At 36.8% G+C, this 23375-nt stretch overlaps 2 protein-coding genes and 1 pseudogene across 3 annotated transcripts in view; all 3 read left to right on the top strand.

Annotated features, from left to right (window-relative positions):
• The window catches only part of LOC150000651 (protocadherin alpha-C2), a 122788-nt gene that overhangs the window by 35735 nt on the left and 63678 nt on the right, over window positions 1-23375 (top strand). The gene's annotated exons all lie outside the window — the stretch shown is intronic.
• On the top strand, window positions 179-1023 carry LOC150000653 (transcription factor BTF3). The gene has a single exon (XM_090289379.1). It carries the CDS (start codon window positions 285-287, stop codon window positions 771-773), a length of 489 nt encoding a protein of 162 aa, XP_090145505.1. The 5' UTR covers window positions 179-284; the 3' UTR covers window positions 774-1023.
• On the top strand, window positions 8889-11338 carry LOC150000652 (protocadherin alpha-C1-like; annotated as a pseudogene).

Below are 23375 nucleotides of genomic sequence, written 5' to 3'. Positions count from 1 at the left end.
CTCCCTCTCCCCCCTGGTCACTGTCAGTCTTCTTTGATCTTATTGTTAATCCATTCATTGTTTAGTAATATGTCATTAGCCTCCACGTGCTCATGTGTTTTACAGGGTTTTTTGGGAGAGTGGTGGTAGTTGATTTCTAGTTTCATACCATTGTGGCTTAAGAATATTCTTGAGCTGCCATCTTGCGTCCCCGCGTGTGCGCGCTTATTTTCAGCTGGTCTGCCAAAGACCCCCCTGAGCACCAACCCTAGTCCCCCGCGCGGCCCCGTTTTCTCTCCAACAAGATGAAAGAAACTATCATGAACCAAGAGAAACTCGCCAAACTGCAGGCACAAGTGCGCATTGGTGGGAAAGGTACTGCTCGTAGGAAGAAGAAGGTGGTTCACAGAACAGCTACAGCAGATGATAAAAAACTTCAGTTCTCTTTAAAGAAGTTGGGGGTAAACAACATCTCTGGCATTGAAGAGGTAAATATGTTCACAAACCAAGGAACAGTGATCCACTTTAACAACCCTAAAGTTCAGGCATCTCTGGCAGCGAACACGTTCACCATTACAGGCCATGCTGAGACGAAGCAGCTGACAGAAATGCTGCCCAGCATCTTAAATCAGCTTGGTGCAGACAGTCTGACCAGTTTAAGGAGACTAGCTGAAGCTCTGCCCAAACAATCTGTGGATGGAAAAGCACCACTTGCTACAGGAGAGGATGATGATGATGAAGTTCCAGATCTTGTGGAGAATTTTGATGAGGCTTCCAAGAATGAAGCAAACTGAATTGAGTCAACTTCTGAAGAAGATAAACTTGAAGAAGTTACTGGGAGCTGCTATTTTATAATATGACTGCTTTTTCAAATTTTGTTTATGGATCTGATAAAATCTAGATCTCTAATATTTTTAAGCTCTAGCCCCTTGGACACTGCAGCTCTTTTCAGTTTTTGCTTATACACAAATCATTCTTTGCAGCAAATTAAGCTGAAGAAGCCTGGGAATAAAGTTTGAAACCAAGATTAATAAAGTTCTTTGCCTAGTATAAAAAAAAAAAAAAAAAAAAAAAAAAAGAATATTCTTGATATGATTTTAATCTTCTTAAATTTTTGAGACTTGTTATGGGTCTAGAAAATGTTCCATTTGAACTTTAAAAGAATGTATATTCTGTAGCTTTGGGGTGAAATGCTCTGAAAATATAAATTAAATTTATATGATCTAGTGTGTTCATTAAGACTGCTGTTTCCTTGTTGATTTCTGTCTGAAAGGTCTATCCATTGATGTCAGTGGGGTGTTAAAATCCCCTACTATGACTGTACTACTATTGCTCTCTGCCTTTATGTCCATCAAGATTTGCTTTATATACTTAGGTGCTCCTATGTTGGGCATATAAATGTTTACAAGAGTTATGTCCTCTTGTTGGATGGATACCTTTATTATTACACAATGTTATTATTTGTCTCTTATTATAGACTATTTTAAAGTCTATTTTGTCTAAGTATTGTTACCCTAGATTTTAAAAAATTTCTATATTCATGAAATACCTTTTTCCACCCCTTTACTTTTAGTTGGTGTGTGTCTTTCATTCTGAGGTGGGTCTCTTGTAGATAGCATATATATAGGTCTTGTTTCCTTACCCACTTAGTGACCCTATCTTTTGATTGGAGAGTTTAACCTATTTACACTTTAGTAATTATTAATAGGCATCTATTTATTGCCATTTTATTCTTTATAACTATATTCCTCTCTCTCTTTTTTTCTTTTTCTTAAAAAAGACCCTTTAACATTTTTTTTGTAATACTGGTTTGGTGTCTTTTAGCTTTCTCTGCCTGGGTAGAGCTTTAGTTCACATTCAATTTTAAATAATAGTCTTGCTGGATAGAGAAGTTTTGGTTGTAGGTCCTTGCTTTTTAATGCTTTAAATACTTTATGCCAATCCCTTCTGGCCTGAAATATTTCTGTGGAGAAATCAGTTGAAAGTCTGATGGGAACTCCCTTATAGTTAACTGTGTTTTTCTTGCTGCTTTTAAGATTCTTTCTTTGTCTTTAACCTTTGCCATTTTAATTATGATGTGTCTTGTTTTGGGCCTCTTTGGGTTTATCTTGTTTGGGATTCTCTGTGCTTCCTGGACTTGTGTTTTTTTTTTTTCTTTCACCAAGTTAGGGAAGTTTACAGTCATTATTTCTTCAGATAAGTTTTTAATCCCTTGCTCTCTCTTTTCTCCTTCTGGTACCTCTATGATGTGGATATTGTTGTGCTTGATGTTATCTCAGAGGTCCCTTAAACTATCTTCATTAAAATTTTTTTCTTTTCTTTTTGTTGCTTTAGTTGAATGTTTTTTGCTACCTTGTCTTGCAAGTTGCTGATTTGATCCTCTGCTTCATCGAACCTGAAGTTGATTCCTTGTAAAGTATTCTTCAGATGTTGTTTTCTTCATTTATGACTTTATTTTTTATGGTTTCTGTGTCTTTTTTTTAATGCTTACTATCTCTTCTTACTATCTCTTTGTTTAAATTCTCACTTAGTTTATCCATGCTTCCCCTAAGTTTCTTGGGCATTCTTATAACCATTGTTTTGAACTTTGTATCTGGTAGGTTGCTTCCCTCCATTTCATCTAATTATTTTTTTCTGGGGATTACTTCTGTTATTTTATTTGGGGCATATTTCTTTGTCTTTTCATTTTGGCCATGTCACTGTATTTGTTTCTGTGTCTTAGGTGTCTCCCAGTCTTGGTATAGTGGCCTTATATAGTTGGTGTCTTGTGGGGCTCAGTGGTGCAGTCTTTCTGATCACTTGAGCTCGGTACTTCAGTAATGTCCCTATGTGGGGTAGGTGAATGAGCCTTCCTGTTGTAATTGAGTCTTTATTGATCTTGGCCTGTCTGTGGGGGGAGTTGACCCTCAGGCTGACTGACTGTGAAGAACGACCCCTACCACAGTATATGATCTGCTGTGCAAGGGCTGACCCCATGAAGTGAAATTTGCCTCAGCAGGGTCTGGTGCCTTTGAAGATCTCCCTTTGGGTGTGCCACTTGTGGAGCTAATGTGGTCATACTCTGGTGTGACCTGAAGCCCACCACTGGGTGTGTTGGTTCTAGGGCCTCTTGGGAGGGACTTGGTGCAGACCAATATCAGGCACTGCCTGTGATGGCCCTGGCCTACATGTTTGGTGCTACAAACCAACCCACAGTTGTGGCTGCCTCTGCTGGGCCTGGGTGTGTGTGAAAGGGGCCAAGCTGCACACCTAGGTTGGCTTCCACCAGCACTGAGTATGGGGGAGAGGGGGTAGGTCAGAAAAAGTCCAAAGGCAGCCTGAGATCAACCTCCATCTGCCATTTTCCTGTTAGGCTCAGTTACTGAAAGAGCCTCTGGTAGTACATGAATTGCTTGAGGTAGGTTCTCAGTGAGTCACCAGATAGGAGCAAGTGGTGTTTACCAGAGTAATACAAATTCAAACTTGGCTCTAGTGCTGGGTCTGAAGTCACTCAGCAAAAGACCCAGGGTACACTAATGCCAGCCACCACCTGCCTGGTGGCTCCCAACATTTGTGGTGGGGTGGGGTCTCAGGGAGTCATCAGGATGAAGTCAGCAGAGTTCACTAGGCCCAAACAGACCATGATTTAGCCATGTGAGGAGAAGGCTCTGCACAGGAGCATTGGCATTGATCAGGTATGGGAGAGGAAAATGGTATTCTGTGAACTTTTCATTTTCTCCTTGAAATTCTGTAATTCTGTTTTTAGTTCTTAATTCTCTGAAATCCATTAGAATTGTTTTGTTACTCATTTGATTAGAGACTGCTAGTCAAAAATTTTATCTGCTTGGTAGTAAAAATTTTCAGGTGTGTATTCCTATCTGTAATTTTTCATTTTTGTTTTGTATTCTTTCTTATAATATTTATGTAGATCCTATGTTGGCTTTTTAAAATTATTACTTACCTTTTTGAGGCAACTTCCTTCAGGACTAGCTATCTGCAGGTGAAGAGTATAAATGTAATGGTGAGCAGTTCTCTGGACTAATGTGACATTTCCTTATTTTTCTTATTTAACGTACACTTTAGCTTTTAAATATCCTCATATTTCCAACTGATGAGAACTAGCAGCTGCAGAGCAACTTGTCATCTATAGTTTTCTCTTTATCTTACCACACCCTTAGTTTCATTCTTGAAATAATAGTGTCAGCTCACTATTCACATTAAGTCCTGTTTTCTTTCTAATTTTTGTGTTGAGACATAGGATTATGGGAAATTCCTGTCTAATTCAGCCTGTGTACCTAGATCTTCTTTTTCTTTTTTTTCCAAACAAGAAGTTATTGGTTTTGTAGCTCTGCGTGAACCACTACTCTGGAAAACTCTAATCTACCAGCTCTTCCCAAGGTCTCTAGTGGCAGGAATCCTCTCTTAGCATTCTCTCCCATCTTGGTCCAATTTTCATGGCACTTGGGAACTTCATATATATTATGGTTGAAGTTTAGTTGGCTTATGGAGTTTCATAAAAGATATAATTTTATTTTTTGATGGTTGTACTTTTTGTTATTTTTTTGTAGGTTTCATGGAGGAGAAGAGACATTAAAATGTCCATTATCATTTATTTATAGTTGGTAGAAATCCTATTTTTTGTCTAGTTACTGCAGGTATGTAGAAAAGCTGTTTTTTATTTTTATTTTAAGGTAATTATTTCATTGAACTCTTTCTAGTTTTAATTATTTTTTGTAATTCTCTGGGATTTTATGAATAGAAAATTATACTATCTATAAATTTATCATCTAAATATATTGTATCTTCTTTTCTCTCACACAAACACATTTCCTTATCTTGTGTTGTCTAGAATATCCAGTCAGTACTGAATAATAAGTGTTACATGAAGTGTCCTATTATTATGTTCTATTATTATAGTGTCCTATATTATGTTCATGATTTTTCATGGGAATAATTCTGGTGTTTTACTGCTTAAAATAAAGATGGCCATTATTTTGTAAAAGCTGCCATGTTTTTAATCAAATTTCTTTTAAGCATCTATCATAATGGTGATCTGGCAACATTTTGTTTGGTATTTTAGGAAACTATTATATAATATGAGATTTGTATAGATTCTTTTCTGGAGACTGTTAACAGTATCTTTGTCAGATTTTTATTTCAGGTTAGACACCATCTAATAAAATTATGTCAGGTAGATTGGTTGGTAGTAAATCATCACAGGTCTTCCTCTTCAGCCACACTTGATGAATAATTGTATCAGCAGCTCAGAAAGTCTAGTGTGACTGCTTACCAAATATGTAGAATATGAAATTGAATGCAGGTAAAATATGTAATTAATATATTTAACAAATTTAAGAAAAAAGGTAAGTATAACAGTCTAGGATTTTTTGATCTGTGGCTTAATACCATCTAGGAAAAAAATGGATGTGAATTTTAATTTTCAATCTATCATGGAAAAAGTATGTGATGTAGCTGTTTAAGCACCAGATACAGTTTTAGACTCCATTACTTGCTATGCGATATTTAGAATCAAAGGATCAGAGCTCCTCTCCTTGGATCTGATTTGACCATCTGGAATATGACTTCAAATTCTGAGGGCTACGCTTTGAAGATGACATAGAAAAATATTTTTATAAAAAGGTAATTTTTGAAAAATTGGCACATAATTATCAAAAGCAGTAAGTAAACACAGCACAGAATTCATTAGAGTGAAGATTCATGAAGAAACATCCAAGACACTTTGTATGGTATTATATAATGGAGAGAAACTAGTTCATTTGTACTAGAAACATGAGGAAGAAGTTCTGTAGTAATGTGTTATTGGTAAAGGGTTCAAGTAAAAAAGGAATGACATAGCGATACATAGAATTCCCACTTTGTTAGACTTGATTTGGACACTTTATTAAGCTATTTTACTGGATTAAATTTGCTTAATATAATTGTGGTGTCTTATCTTTTAATTTAGTTTCCATAAATACATAATATACTCCCAAGGAATAATCTTAAGCACTAAGAAACCTTGTTCAAAGTACAATATTCTTTTGCTAGCAAGCTCTTTGGTGGGAATTAGATTTACTGTTTTTGTTTGTTTGTTTGTTTGGCTTCAAGATCTCTAACTGGAGCTTATGCATATGGCTAGAAATGTTTTGAATTTACAGCTTAAGGCAAAGTTTGGTGGCAGAGCTTTATAATCATAGTCTTGGCAATAGAGCCCAAGCAGTAATCAGGACTGTTTTTGCATCAAGTCCACTTAAAAGTGTACTTGCACCTAATTAAAAACTTGAAAATGCCTGAATAATGGAAATTATGGGAAACGCCATAATATGGCAAAATGAAATATCAGAGAGAAAAGATTCTGCTGAAGAAATAGTTCATTAATTCATGATTTTAATGTTTACCTAGTCATCTTATACAAAAGGAAAAATTCCTGAGACTTGCTTATCTTTGGGATTTCCAAATATCTCCTAAATATTGCTTTCCCACAAGTCCCATTGTATTTGAGTAAACATTGCTTTCCCACAAATCACAGTTATGCCTTAACATATGGAGTCAGATGGTGGGACAAATTCTACTAGGTGAGTGCTATCCACTTACTCTTGACACAACTTAAATCCTTTGAAATTAGACACCAGTGGCAGTTTAAATATGGAAACATGAAAAAAGGGAAGCCAGAAGTCTGAGAAGTGTGTGAAGAGGGAATAGTTTCTGTCATGATGAATTTTTCTTCTCCAAGCACTTCCTAATCCACACCTGCACATACTGTCCTAGATAGAGCTAAGAATTCCTTAACCTAGTATCATTGGAAGCTTGATTGGTAAAAGTCAGGGCCTTCCAGAAGCTGAGAACATCCCCTCAGGTGTATTTTACCTGATGCTAAGGGAAAAGTAAAAAGTATAACCTTCACCCCAAAGCAGTTAGCTTGTTTAGAAGCATTACGTTAAAATGAGGAAATGCAAATCCTAATCTCTGGTACTAAATTAGGCAATTAGTTTTGGTTCTGAAACTTAGTGGAGAATAAATTTAATTTTTATGAGTTATTTTACATCTTAATGAAGATTCTCAAAGATGGCTATTCTTATAACTCTACCCAACACTTCAATGGGCTGACATATTTCCTGCTTTAATTTTACTTGAGACTTCGCATCCAAGATTTGGTTCCTTAATTCAGAAAGACAAATTAGACAGGGGCATTTACTGCTTATATTACCTTAGATTGCAGCCTGCCCTTCTTCCCTGGAAGAGAGAAGGACTGGGTTTGTGATGTTCCCAGGAGGTGATTGGTTCTTAGTGGCAGAGCAGAATTACCAATACCTTTAGTATTAAGACCAGAATGCTGGGACAGCCTGCCCCCCCCACTCCATTTTAATCAGTAATTAAAAAGTTACAGAACTATTCAAATATACACTAGAGTTGAGAGAATTGTGTAATTAACCCCCACATATCCCAAACTCAGCTGCACTTTTAGGCAATTTTCTGATCAGAAGATAGAATGCCCTGAAAGCTTCCATTCCTGATTTGTAGTGAGCTTTTGTCTTTCACATTTTGGTTATTGGGACTTTGAACACTGCAATTAAAGGAAGGATTTGAGTGAGGAATTTAGTATTTAATAGTAATTTAACTCAATCTCTCAGCTTTCCTCCATCTCAGGGAAAGGCACTTGGAGGGTCTAGGCGGAACTTGGAGGTATTGCCTGTAGCTCACAGATGTTTTTCATAGAACTAATCACTGTTCCGATTTCTGTGCAGAAGTCGGGCTTAAAGACAAAGATGGAGAAAATACGGGCATCTAGCCTGTTTTTACCCCGTCTCACCGCTGTTTTCTAAGTATTTACAGCGTAGTTTCCTGGTCACACCCTGAATAGTATATCAGTACTTTCTTTCCCTTCCACTTCGCAAGTCCTGTTTGGGGATAAATTGTCCATCTCTGTGAGTTTCTGGTGCTTGATGTTGACTGGTTCCTGACCTCCTTTCTCACCCAGAGCGTTAAGAGTCGCTTGCAAAACATTCCCAGTAGGGCCTCCCGGGAAACGAGAAACTGCTAACCCGCAAAAAGTTGAACGTAGGACGGAGAGCCTTGCGCTCGCCTATTTTGGTGCATCGCAAACGCGAGAGTCCGGAGGAAGCTTGAGGGAGGTTACTGTCCCCCAACTTGCCCCTTTCTGGATGACTTTATTGAAATCTTGGCGACTCCTGGGATTATACTGAGGCGCAGGAGAGACTTTAATCCGCAGTGGAGAGGTTGGGAATCAAGTACGGAATGCACAGAAGCACTAGGTTTGAGGTTGCTGTTTCCTTAAGTCTTGAAGGGATGGTCGTTCACGGTGAAGGTTCCACCTCTCACCATCTCTGCCTCGAGGTTCTACCCTCTTTCGCGGGCCATTTAGGGGGACAGAGAATCCGAGCGTCCGGGACTGGATGCTCTGCTCTCCAGCAGTTGAGAGAAGCTCAGCCGCGCTTAGCCCTAGTTACAAGCAATCCTCAGGCAGAGGTTGTGGGGGCTAAGCCCGGGGCGGTCTCGGGGCGCTGTGCTGGGAAACACCGATTAAAGGAAGACGTGTTAGGTTCTCCGAGCGTCTTCCTTGGCTGCCCAGAGCCCTGCTGCCTCAGCTCGGAGGGAGATCCCAGCCGCCAGGGAATGGAGACCGCACTTCCCCACCCCGGCCGTTTACCTCGTCTTTCTGCACCCCTAGGCGGCGCTGCGCTCCTCCGCACCCAGCCTGCACCGCTTCCCCAGATGGCTGCCAAGCCTCGAATCTAGCAAGTCTAGCTCTCCTCCCGCCTGACCTGGGCAATCCCGGGAGTCAGAAAGTGGAACCTCGAGCCGAAAGCGGCGGCCGGCCGGCTCTTGTCTTTACCGCGGCTCGTGTTCTCCGGGAGTCTGGAGCATGGTCCCGGGTCACCGCCGGTGGAGTGCGGGCGCCGACAGGGAGGATGGTGGGCTGGAGGGTGGCGGTTCTGTTTGTGGGTCTCCTGATGCTCTGCCGCAGGACCGCTCGAATACTCCGTGTTGGAGGAGACTCAGCGGGGTGTAGCCATAGGCAATGTTACGGCGGACTTGAGGCTGTCAGCAGCGGCTCTGTCCTTGCGGAACTTTCACTTCCTTTCCAGACACAAAGAGCCCTACTTCGGGGTGGATCTGGCCAGCGGTAGCTTGGTGGTCCTGGAGCCGGCGGATCGCGAGGGTCTGTGCGGGACCGAAGCAACTTGCATCTTGACCTATGAGTTGATGCTTCAGGACCCGCTGGAGCTGCACAAGATTCGCGTTCTCGTCCTGGATATCAATGACAACTCACCTCTCTTCCCTGCCGGGGACATGCAGCTGCACATCCCCGAGTTCCTGATGCCTGGGGCCCGCTTTACTCTCCCTAATGCCCAAGGTGCTGACGAGGGAAGCAATGGGGTGCTAAGCTACAGTCTGTGCTCCAGCTAGCACTTTCTCCTGGACATGGGGTCACGGGTCAACGGCAGCGAATACCCGGAGTTGGTTTTGGTGAAAGCTCTGAATCGCGAGGAACGCGCCACCCACCGGCTGGTGCTCACCGCTCAGGACCGTGGGCGGCCCGCGCGCTCCGGAGACGCACAAATCACCATCATTGCGGTGGACACAAACGACAATGCACCTGTATTTGAGCGCACAGTATACCCGCACCAAGGTGCCAGAGACTATGCCCAATGGGGCTTTGTTATTCCGAGTTCAGGCCTCCGACCCGGATGAAGGCTCCAATGGGGAAATCCGGTACTCCTTAAGCAACAGCACACAAGCAAAGCTTCGACAGTACTTTCATGTTCACTCTACAAAGGGGGAGGTGCGGGTAGCTGCTTTACTAGGTCCTCCTGAAACGCTGTTGGAGGCATACATTGAGGCGAGAGATGAAGGTGCCTTCGGTCTAGCTAGCACCGCCAAACTGCTGGTGGAAGTGACTGACGTGAGTGATCATGCCCCTGAGGTGAATCTGCTGACTCCAGTCCAGTTTCCGAGGACACCGCCCCTGGCACAGTGATTGCTCTCCTTAGTGTAAGGGATGAAGACCCTGGTCCCAATGGTAAGGTCATTTGTAGCATGTCCAATGGAGGCCCTTTTAAGCTGAAGGCTTCTTTTGACAATTACTACCATTTGCTAACTGATGGGCCACTGGACCAGGAGCAGGTCAGCGAGTACCAGGTTCTGATCACCACCTCAGATGGTGGCTCGCCACCACTTAGCACTCACAGGACACTGACTGTGTCAGTTGCTGATATGAATGATAATACACCAAGGTTTCCTCAACCACAACAGGAACTTTTGGTGGCTGAAAACAATGGCCCTGGAGCCTCTCTAGGCCGTGTATTTGCCCAGGACCCAGACCTGGGGAAGAATGGCCTTGTCTTCTATAAACTGTTGGATATTACCTCTGAAGGGCAGACAGCCTCTAGCCTGGTGGCAGTAGAATCATCCAGGGAGCTATCACTGCCAGAACTTCCTTTGACTTTGAGAGGCTCAAGGTGTTTCGCTTTCAAGTGGAAGCCAGAGATGGTGGCGTTCCTCAAAGAAGTTCATCAGTGACTGTGAACTTGTTTGTGGTAGATAGGAATGACAATGCTCCAGTCATCTTGTTTCCCTTGACCAGAAATGGCACTGTCCCAGTGGAAATTGTGTCCTGCTCTGCCCAAACTGGACACTTGGTCACAAAAGTAGTAGCAGAGGATGCAGACAGTGGCACCAATGCCTGGCTTTCCTACCACATCTCTCAGACTTCTGACTCTAGCCTTTTCAGAATTTCAGCCAATAGAGCTCCGAACTACTCGCTTAGTTCTTCCCACTGATGCAGTTAAACAGAGAGCGGTGGTAGTGGTTCGGGGTCATGGAGACCCACCACTTTCCTCCTCTGTCACACTGGGTGTGCTGTTGAGCAACTCTGCCCCTCAGGTCCTTCCAGACTTTGAAGATGCCTGGGAAACAGGAGGGCACATTTCTGCCCAGAACCTCTATTTAGTAATTGCTCTGGCCTGCATTTCTTTTTTATTTCTGGGTGCTTACTTTTCTTTGGTGTATCAAGTTGAGCCAGAGACTAGGTTGTTGCTTTCAGAGCTGCTGTGGCTCTCCAGAGGAGTTGGGGTACAGAAGGAAGATGGCTTCAAATCCTTGTATGACATCAACCACAATAGATGTCACTATGGTTGAGAGACCTTCTCAGATCTATCTCTATAGGGCTTCTCTGGGACTTGGTTTTGATAATGACAGTTTACTGTGGCGTGGGGAATACAGTGCTGCTGACCTGAGAAAGCTGGCCACCCGGTGAGGACTGAATTTGACAATATCCTGTATTCAGATCCAGAATAGAAAAGATCACGCAAATGTCAATGCCACGGTAAGCAAATTTTATGGGATTCAATTGCCTTGACCAGGAGATGGCTGCCAGCTACGTTTAAACATGTTTCTTAGATGATCCTTTGGCAACATTTAATTCATTACATTAAGTTGAACACTCCTGCTTAGTACCTCTTGTGCTAAGAATTCTGGGAGTATATAAAAGTATTAAAGGACTGTTCTTGGCCTCAAGGAGATTATAGTTTATTTTTTAGAAACAAGAGTAAGGCCCTGGCTGGGTGGCTCAGTTGGTTGGAGCACCACCCAGTACACAAAAGGTTTTGAGTTTGATTCCTGGTCAGGGTAGATACCTACATTGTGGGTTTGATCCTCAGTCAGGCTGTGTATGGGAAGCAACTAACTGATCAATGTTTCTTTCTTACATAGATGTGTTTCTCTCCTTTTCTTTCTCTCTCTCCCTTCCTCTCTCTCTAAAATCAATAAACATATGCTTGGTTGAGGATTTTTAAAAGTAGAGTGAAAATAAGGGTAAGAAAGTCAAACCTATTAAAGAACAATAAAAGTAATATAACATAAAAGTCTAGCAGTATAAATAATAAAGCACGAAAAATTCTGGCGCAGGTAATAAATGACCCAAAATGTCTTTAAATCATTTATTTTAGGAATTTTTAAAAAAGGAATTACTTAAAGCAAATAGCCCTTCATTCAAAAAATATTTTGAGTAGCAAGTATGTGTAAGGCATTCTGTTACTAAAAGTGGGAATGAAAAGTATGTGAGTCTTTGCATAATACAAACAATATCATAGAAGGTGAGATATTTACTCAAACTTTATAATACATGAGTAAAAATGATAATAACCTAAAAAATGTAAAAACAAATTTCAATGGATGCCCAAAGACAAAGATGTTCAAGGGAGGGAGAGAGAGAACATGTGGGCATGGAGGAGGAATCAGAGACGGCATTTGAATTGGATGTTGAATGGTGTACCACTTAATAAAATGCAGCATAGGCTATACTTTGCATGAATACCATTTAGGCAAAGTAGTCTTTTTTAAAAAAGAACACTACCCCACATCATATCTAATAGCTACATGTAGTGTTAGTAAGTACATAGAAATTATAAGCATGTCTCAGAACACCTATTTGTACTGATGGAAAGATGATGGCATTATTGTGTATAGGACTTGACAACCCTTTTTGTACTTTAATTAATATATTTAATAAGAAAGATGAGTAATTCTTATGTCAGAAACATGGGTGTATTTAAAGGTGCACTTACCATTCAAAGTGCATTCAAATTGGATTTAATATTATTATTTTAGAAGCCACTATACTTAGAAATAAGTAAATACCATATTTGAGAGTAATGCATCTAATCGTCGGCAGCCGTCCGTCTCAAGAGACGATGGTGTAGCTTCTTAAGAGTCTATCTGCACCGCCGAGAATGGCTGTGCAGTCCGACTCGGGAGTGACATGGTATCTGTCTCCTCCCGTGTTGAATCGACATCTTGCAATGACGCTGGAGTGTCCTCTCCAGTGAAGCTGAAGCTACAGAGCCTGGGCAGGGTGATATGGAGGGTCTGCTGTTGCCCATGCAGCAGACCCCCCCTCTCTTGGCAGCTGAAGGGTCCAAGGGAAAGACGGAGTCAATACAGCTTGGCTTCAGGTGCGCCGCAGGAGTTGCCGGTGTTGACTACAACGTCAAACCGCCTTAGGGACTCCGGCTCCGGATTTTCTGTCGGGGTTTACTCCCCTAGCCTTTCCCCTGAAGAGGTATGCCGCAAGGCAGCGGAGGTTTTTTGGAGTCAGAGTTTTCCTTCTCTGATGTGCCCTGACTGGAAGATCGAACCAGCGACACTTAGCTTGCAGGCCGACGCTCAATCCACTGAGCCAAACCAGCCAGAGCAATGCATCTAATAGAAGTTAAGTTATTCAAATATTTCAATTCATCCATAGTGGTCCTTGGCATTTCAAAACTTTTGAATGGCCCTGAGCAGTGTGGCTCAGTTGGTTGGGCATCATTCTGCAAAGCAAAAGGTCACTGGTTTGATTCCTGGTCAGGGCATATGTCTGGGTTGCAGGTTCAGTCCCAGGTCAGGGCATGTAGGAGAAGCAATGGATCGATGTTTCTCTCTCAATTGATGCTTCTCTCACGCTCTTTCTCCCTCCCTTCCCCTCTCTCTAAAAATAAATTTTAAAATCTTTAAAAAAACCTCTTTGAACGGAGTGGGAACAATTGGATGGTGATTTAACAATATTACTTTCTGACTTCTCACCGAGATCATGGATAGAAGGAAAGGAGGTGTGCAGAAATTAGGGAAGGGAGTAGAAGATTTGTTTGTTTTACTATTCCAGGTAATAAGGGGGAAAGTGGGTTATGTTATATTCCTTTAAATAATGATTTAATTGCCCAAACTAGATTTTCATCATTATAATTTTGCATATTAAATATCCTCACATGATGTAATAGAATCCATTACATACATTATGATTAGTTTAGTACTTGCTGTTCAACATAGAGGGAAAAACTTTAACTTACTTTTTTTACTTTACATGTATATATATAGCTAACAGTTTAAAGGTAATTTTCTCCTATATTATTTCAATGGTTATTTTATTCCTTATGGTGAATAATAATGAAACAACATAGAGGGATTTTCTTGTTCTGAAGTTAGCATGAAAAACCTCAATGCTGTATTCTGAGGCTAAATATGAGCCTAGTTCCTGTGGATTAGTAGGGATGCATATCATCATATCTGAAATTTCAGCGAATACAAATTAAAATGCAATTAATTTTAAGGGAGAAAATAGGTGCATAAAACATTATTATCTTAGGTGTTAAAACACTTAACACATCAGCTCTCACCATTTATTTCTTTTATTTCATTGCTTTCTGTAACAGGAAGAGATGCAAATACAAATAATGTCTATGAAGTTTGGGATTCAGGAATTGTTTGAGAAACACATTTTGACTAAATTAGAAAGGAAATATAAGTAAGTGATAGGGAAACCAATGGCTCTGTAAGTTAAAAGGAAAACTAGCTACTTAAAAGGAAAGATATAGCTGTCCCCATGACCAAATTTTTACTTACATGAGTGATAAGGTAACAGAAATATACTATTCATACATGCAGACATATTGCATCACCCATTCATCCAGTTGAGTGTCTTTTCCTCATTGTTAATATTTCACTTTTAGGTAGTCCATTGTCTGCCAATAATTTTTGTGGGCTGTATATCTTCTGATATGTAAAGAAAGTATGATGTATAAAAACATGGGTAAAGTAAATTTTATAAAGCTGGAGTCTTTGTAATTCACACAAGCACTTATTTTTTACTTCTTTCTATCCAATTGCATAGTGATCCAACCTTAATTCTTTAGAAAAAAGATGCTTGTAATTGAATGCCTTAATAACAATTACAGAATTCTAGAAATAAAATATTTATTGCTCAAAGTTTATAAAACAAAAATCCTTTGAAAAGGGTATAATTTTTACTGATTTTAACTGTGTGCTTGAGTCATACAGAATCATGTTGATGCACATGTTTATATTTTGTTCAGATTCTAAGCTCTTCTGTTTTATTTCAGTTTACAATGTATTTTAACATAGTTTACAATAATAAAATCTCTCAGTTTAAGCAACTTAGAAAAACATTTATATCTTTCTCTCCCCCATTGGTAATACTGAACAGATATAAACAAAATTGGTTTACTGGGCAGCAAGAAGACAACATGGTCTCATGTCAATTTTTCCTAATAAGATTTTTGATGGGCAATTTAATTTTTGTAGAGTGTTATCTAAGATGGTACCTCTGAGATATAAAGTTCTACTTGGCATTTAAAATTAATTACATTGGAAACTATTTTAGATAATATTTTTATACCAAAATGTAGAGCTGTACAACTGACTTTATTAAACATTCCACATGAAAATAATAAGTAGAACATACCAGTGTTATATTAGTGTATTGTTATTCTTAAAGCAATCTCTTTGCCAGGATATAAAGCATACAAGATATTTATCCTTTTCAGTGTAATTTATCAACAGTTGTAGAATCATTTGGCATTTTAGGTGTTTTTATTTGTTAATATATATTCCATAACTAGACTTTTCCATTGGCTAATTAGATGTTTCCTTTTTTAAATTTTGACTTTGAAGCTGATAACCACACTGAAAAACTTCAGAGTGTCATAACTAAGGAAGCTTGCATGGCATATGAAATATATTCAGATTTAAAAAAAATACCATGTAGACAGTACAATAGTATTTGCTGTATAATAGAGAAACCCCAAACTATTAAAAAGCAAGGAAAAGAGCATTTTATAACTTGAGTGGACAGAAAGAAAAAGCAATGCCTGGGAAAGTTTTAACAACATGTCTGATAATGTTAATGACCTATTGATTTTTGTTGTCTTCAGTATTTGCAGTTAGAGGGAATCAATAATATTCCAGAAACTAAAAACACTTAGTCATATTGGGATAAAGGTGAACTAAATTGCTACCAGGTTTTTACATTGCTCAAATGCATATGACATGAATATCAGAAATAACATTTGGCAGTAGGTCAAGTGAATATGGATCTTAGCCTAAGGTTTTGATTAAAATATTACAGGAAGTAATGAATTTGTGGGTAAGAATTATTCTTAAAAACCTAAGCTAAATGATAAAGGTGGTTACTCATTTTGTTCCTAATTTTAATTTACAAGATGAGAATGGTTCAGGATATAAATAAATTACATGTCTCCTTTATACTGCATTTGTGGAAAAGAATTAGGATAATAATTTCTTCCTTAAGCTATAAGTGCAGAAGGTCATTATTTATTCATCTGAACTTGTCTTAGAATCTAGGAATAAATATGCAATCACAGTCTCCGAGCTGCAGAAGAAGAGAAACACCTTCGTATCCCATCCCAAATTCTTGGCTGTTCCCAGAGTCATCTGGTTGCCATCTACATATATGAATATACTATTTTCACAGCGGAGCTCTAATTTCATACCTTCAAAAATGTGCTCTTTGAATTCAGGTATGTAACGTACCTGAATTCTTTAGTATATTTGAGCAAAGATTACAGCTGTTTTGTTTAGACTCAAAATGATGTTCATACAAAATAAAACCAATCAAGTAAGATATCTTAATAGTGGGTTTTCGCATCTGTATTCATCACTTGAGATTGCCTTGCCGTTTTTCTTTCTTATGAGGATTTGGTATGCTGGCCCTACTAAACAAGTTAGAAGTTTTTGTCCCTTTTTGCCTCTTCTCTAGAGGACATGTTTGTTAAGATTGGTGATATTTCTCTTTTACATATTTAGTAGTATTCACTAGTGATGCTTTTGTTGCTTACGTTTCCTTTGTGGGAAAGTTTTAAATTGTGATATCATATGTCTTTAGTAGTAATAATATTATTCATATTTTTATTGTTTCATTTTGGTAAATTCTCTTTTTCCAGAAATATGTTAATTTCATCTAAACTTTCAAATATTTTGGCATAAAGTTGTCTATAATATCCTCTTGTAATCTTTTAGACATCTGAGGATCTGTAGTGATACTTCCTTTTTCAACTCAGATGTTAGGTATTCTCACCTCACATTTTTCCTAACTAGACTTGTAAGTAGCAATTTATTAATTATATTATCCTTTTCAAGGACTAACTTTTGGCTTTGGGGATTCTCTTTCTTTTATACTTGCTTTTTATTTTATTGATTTCTGCTATATTTCTTTCCTTATATTTTCTTTGTATTCAACTTGCTATTTGTTTTCTGGCTTCTTGTTTAGCTTATTGATTTTCAAGTTTTGTTGTTTCTAATGTATTTGTATGGATTTAAAGCTGAGAAATTTCCAATAAGTGTGGTATTAGCTGCTTTACACAACTCTTACTTTTAAAAACTTTAATTGAAGTATAATATAAATAAAGGTTCATACCTCAAAAGTGTATGGCTTGACTCAAAGCCAAAACAATCAGGGAACTACTACAGAGGTAAAGAAGAGCATTATAAGCACCTCCAAACCCCCCTCAAACCTCCCCTATCATTACTCACTTCTGAAATATAACCATTATCATGAGTTCCAACACCACAGAAATAGAATTATATGATATGATTATGTTTTCCTGTCTGGTTCCTTTCACTCGATAATATACATGTGATGTTTATCCAGCCTTCTGTGTGTAGCAATAATTCCTTCATTAAATCGCTGTATATGGCATTGTATGACTATAGCACAGTTTATTTATCCATTTTTATGTTGATGGACATTTTTTTTTTGCTATTATGAACAATTCTGCTATGAACATTTTTCGTGTGTCTTTTGGTGTACATATATTTGCATTTCTGTTGGACATGTAGCTAGCAGTGGAAATTGCTTGGCTATTAGGTGTGAGTATGGTCAGCTTTAATAGACACTGCCAACAGTTTCCCAAATTAGTTCCAATTTACTCTCCCACCAGCAGTACTTGAGAGTTCCCATTGCTCCACATTCTTGTTATACTTAGCATCAGCAGCCTTTAAAATTTTCATCATTATAGTGGTGTGTACCAGTATCTCATTTTTTTTGGTTCTAGATTTGTGTTATTTTTTCATGCAATGTAATAATTGAATACTGAACAGTCCACATAAGTGACTATTAAAATGTTAACACCGTTCATCTTTTACTTTCATTATATGCTTTTTTAAATTAAATATTTTATTGTTTTATTACAGTTGTCCCAATTTTTCCCCTTTGCTCTCCTCTGCCCAGCCCACCCGACTCCCACAGCCAACCCCTACCCTGTTGTCCATGTCCATGGGCCATTATATGCTTTTCTAGAAGTCAGGTTTACCAGTTGTTTGGGAAATATTGGTTCACAGAGCTATACAGATCTTCCAAATGTAAACACATTTTATTATACAATAACAAAAAATACCACATTGTTAGTGCCACCACTGATCTCACGAGACAGTCTCTTTGTATTGGGAAACAACGAGCTTATAATGGTGACACAAGTTTTTCAAAAGTATAATTCTCACTCAAAATCTTAAATGTTATTATTTGCAGCAAGTACTGTCAGTTTCCTTTGCAGTGACAGAGTTATTTAATTCATTTTAAAGAGAATTTCTGTTGCCTGGTATTACAAATATCCAGGTTTATCTTATAAATTTTCTGTCTCAGACATGGAATTAACTGTTCTTTAAGGATCCTTCAATTCTTTTTTGTGGGAGATAATATTTAGAGATATAATCTGGACAATAGGTATGCTTATTGCTGCTACAAGGTTCAGTCAGTGTTTCTAGATATTTTCAGTTACTCTGCATTAAAAAAAAAGATTTATACCTCACAAGTCCAATACTAATCTTTCCAGGTTTTTGCCTAATTTCATCAATCTTGCATTTGTATCTCCTTTTCCCCACAACAAAAATCCCATTTGTCATTTACATCAACATTATTACTCATTTGTCACCCCACACTACTCAAACAATAGACTTTTACAAAACAATACCAGCACCACACCAACAATATGATTACAATAACAGTTTAATATTTTTGCATTCTTTTCATTTGTAGGATATATGTTGCTAGGCACATATGGTAGAAATTACTGCATTTTCAAGTATTTGGGAATAGTTCACCTCTGCATAGTAAGTCACCAACTACATAGAGAGTAAGGTTCATTTTTTTTCAAATTACTTTTAAATTTAGGGCTTGCTTTTCAAAACTTAATTTTTAATAGCTATGTGAAATATTTACATGGTTCTAAGATAAATTTATAAAATGAGTGTATTTAGAGAAATATAGCATCTGATATCCCTGTTCCTTCACTTTAGTCCTTCTCTCCTCTTATAGATGATCACATTTTATGGTATATTTTTCATTTTTTTAAATGTAAGTGTATATATAAAATGTAAGCAAATATATATGTGTGTATCTTCTACTTTTAAGATAAATTTTAACATACAATACACATTCTTCCTGACCTTGATTTTCATTTAAAAATATGAACTTATGATCATCCCACAGTAGTATATAGAAATATTCCCTGTTTCTTAATGATATATTTGATTAATAGAAGTTCCTAATTTTAATGAGATCCAGTTTATCAATATTTTATTTTTTACTTTTTACCCTTTTTATTCTTTTAAAGAAAATTAGCCTACTTCAAGATCATGAAGCTATACTCCTATATAATCTTCTAGAATATTGCTGTCCAGTAGAAATTTCTTATATGTTGGAAATGTTCTATTTCTGCATATATATAGGTCATACGGCTACTGGGCACTTAAAATGTGCCTAGTTGAAGCTGTCAGACTGAATTTTTAATTTTAATAACTTTAAGCTTGAGTTTTAATAACCATATCTAATTATCGGTTGCCACAGTTTCAGCAGATTTCTTGTTTTAACTTGCACATTTAGATTCTTAAATCCACTTGAAATTTTTTTTTTCAGAAGGGTATAATGTAGGAGCTTAGATTCATTCTTTTCTATGTGTAAATCCAGTTGAATTTTCTACATTTACAGTGCCATTTAATAAAAAAACATTTTTATTCTCACTATTCTGCAGTGCTGCTTACATCATAAAGCAAGTGGCTGTTTATGGACTTGATTCTGTTTCATTGGTCTGTTTGTCTATTATTATGCTGTACCATCCTGTGTTAAAGAGAGTAGCTTTTAATATGTATGGATATACAATTGTGTAAGTTCTCCTGCTTTGTTCTTCTGCTTCAAGATTAATTTAGATTAAGATTAATTTTTGGCCCTTTGCATTTCTATATATATTATAGAATTAGTTTGTCAATCCCTACCAAAAAGCCTGCTCTGATTTTAATTGATATTTCATTAAATTTGTAGAAAATATAGGGCATATTGACATTTTATTTGGATTTTTATATTTACTCTGTAAAAATGTGGGGTTTATTGGCATAATGGCAATATATGTCCATAAACATCTTTTACAGTAGCATAGTATATTCTTTCATTTATTTTATTTATTTTCTTTTGATGTTTATGTGTATTTGTGTATTTGTGAGTGGGTGTGTAGAGATATTGTACAACTTTCATGAGATAGTTTGATGTTATTTAAAATTTCTCATTTTATGTTTTGTTTTTGTTGCAGGTATATAGATATAAAATTGATTTTTATATAACTGTATATCCAGTGTCCTTGATAAATTTATTTTTAAATCTCACCTTTTTATATTATTTTGCTTTTTCTTCATATACTGTGATGCCATCTCCACATGTTAGTTTTATTTATATATTTATTTACTTTCTAATCATATAGTTTTCTTGTTTTATGGTTTTGTGGCATTGTTAAGTTGAAATGATGATAATAGGTAATCTTGTCTTATTCCTGATCTCAGAGATGAAGCTTTAAATACTTAATATGAAATGCATTATTTGATTTTTTTCAGAGGCCCTTTATCAGTTTAAGGAAATTTCCTTCTCTTTCTAATTTACTGAGTTTTTAAAATAATAAGTGGATGTGAAACTTATCATGTTTTAATGTTTATTGAGGTAATTGTGTGATTTTTTATCCTTTTATTTTACTCAAATTATGAATTATATTACTTAAATAATTAACAATAAACCAATCTGGCTTCCTTAGAATAAACTCAGTTTTGTCGTGATGTATTATCCTTTATATTACTGAATGTAGTTTTCTAACATCTGGCTAAGAAGTTTTTTTAAAATCTGTGTTTATAATAGAAATTGGCTTGCAATCTTCCATTCTTGTAATGTTTTTGTCAGGGTTTGTTATCAAAACTATGTTGGGATCATGTAGTAAGTTGAGAAGTATTACCTTTTTTTCACTTGCTTGAAAAGTTTGTGTAAATTAGTATTTTTCTCCCATGAACATTAAGAAGAATTAAAAATAAATCATTGAAGGACTAAGTTCTCTTTATGAAAATGTTTTAAATTATAAATTCAGTATCTATAAGAGTTATAGAAATATACGGGTCTTTGTTTCTAGTTTGGTTAATTGTGTTATGCAGTAAATTTGTGCATTTAATCTAAATTTTATAATGTATGGACTTAAAGTTGTTGATAATATTTCTTATTATTTTAATACTGTAGGTACCATAGTGATTTTTTTCCCCTTTATTCCTATTGATATTTTTCCTTTCTCTGGTTTCTGATATAAGGTTTGCTATAGATTTATTGATTTTACTAGGTTTTTTTCCCCAATGAACCATCTTTTGACCACTAGAAGAAAGAAGACACATTCCCTTTACATTAGCAATAATAAGACTAACAACTAAGCTCTCAAGAAAAAAAAGGAAGCCACAAAACAATCAAGTGACATCTTCAAAGGGCTTCAAGAAAAACATCTACAAACCTAGAATTTCATACCCAGCAAAAATATCCTTCAATAAATAAAATAAATAAAAATATTTTTACATGACTCAAAACTGAGGAAATGCATCCCAGGCAGATCTGCAGTGAGGGAAATATTATAGTAAGAGATTTCTTTAGGTGTAAAAATGTAGAAAGGAAGGAAGCAGGCAGAGAGGGAAGGAAGGGAGGATAGAAGGAAACAGGAAAGGTAATATATTCACAGAATAAGGCAACCATAATATATAGAATTTAAAATATAAAAAGAACTGAAATATATTAAAACAGTAACAAAGTATATGAGTATGATGAGAGTTAAATAGAGTTAGAAGATTTTAAGGCCATTGCATTGTTCTAGATGTGGTAAAAGTAAAAATTTATGTTAGACTTAAATAAGTCAAGAATGCATGTTTTATCTTCTAGGGTAATCCATTTAAAATGTTAAAAGACAGTGTAGCCAATAAGTTAATAATGAAGAGACAATAGGATAAAATATACTTAATTATTCTAAAAGAGGTAAGAGAGTGAAAAAAGGCAACTTAGAACAGATGAAATTAAAAAATAGTAAGATGACCCTTAAGTCTAAGTATGTAAGTAATTATGTTAAATGTAAACAGACTAAACCCTCCAGTTAACAGACATGGTCAGACTGGTTAAAAATTAAACAACCACATGTGATTATTAGACAAACCTTTATTTTTTTAAAGTATATTTTATTGATTATATTGTTACAATAGTTCCAATTTTTTCCCCTTTACTCCTCCAAGTCCGTGCCCATGGTTCATACATATAAGCTCTCCCGCTTCACCCTTTCATATATTCTTCTTCTTTTTTAAAATAAATAAATGATTAATTAATTATTTTAATAATAAAAAATAACAATCCCTCCCTCTCAGATATTAAGACCCTTTATAATCTTATAAAGGACAATGGGCGAAGGTCTCGAGCTCCTCTAGCTGCTTCAAGATGGACATGATCATCGTCCTACCTAACCTTGGGTCCAGAAATCCCTAATAAGAGTGGGGGTGTGGAGGGGAGGGTTGCCTTCCCACATGGGGAAGGATCGTGCAGACTCCAGGTCAGTTGGCTGTCCCCTAGACAAACCTTTATTAAATGGATAAAGAAAGGTTTAAAGTAAAGTGATGGAAAGAGATACCATGCAAACATTTATCAAGATGAAACTGTATAGCTACCTTTACAACTACAACTCATAGCAGACCTTAAGATAAGAAACCTTATGGATATAAATATGACATTACATAAGGATAAAAAAGTTAATTTGCCAGGAAGATAAAAACAATTCACCAGGAAGGTAAAAACAATCATAAATTTCAGTGCAATAATACCATCTTTAATTACATTAAGCAAGAATGACTGAACTCTAAGGAGAAATAGAGAAATTCATAACCAGAATGGGAAATTTTAACATACTTCATTCAGAAACAGAGCAAGGAGACAAAAGAAAATCAATAAGGATGAAGAAGGTTTGATAATAGGAATAACAAATGTGTATTGTATGAACTCACATAACAACTACATAATACAAACTCTTTTAAAAATGCTTATGGTACGTTTACCAAAATTAAACATAGTCTAGGTTTGGGCCATAAGGGATGTTTCAATAATTCCATCACAAATTTTCATATGTAATATTTTCTTTATCAAGCAATACATTTTTAAATTTCTTTTGTGATATCTTCTTTGACCCACAGGCTATTCAGAAATATGTTTTGTTAATATCCAAACATATAGAGATACTCTACACATAGAGATAATTATAATCTTTTGGCTGTAGATTTCTAGT

This window comes from Furipterus horrens, unplaced genomic scaffold (assembly GCF_987537825.1).
Source record: "Furipterus horrens unplaced genomic scaffold, mFurHor1.1.pri manual_scaffold_10, whole genome shotgun sequence".
Classification (NCBI taxonomy): domain Eukaryota; kingdom Metazoa; phylum Chordata; class Mammalia; order Chiroptera; family Furipteridae; genus Furipterus; species Furipterus horrens.
Note: the sequence above shows the minus strand (reverse complement) of the source record. Positions and strands in the feature narration are given on the sequence as shown.

What these genes read in the sequence shown, in the direction of transcription:
- LOC150000653 (XM_090289379.1), top strand. Translation starts at nt 285, where the DNA reads ATGAAAGAAACTATCATGAACCAAGAGAAACTCGCCAAACTGCAGGCA.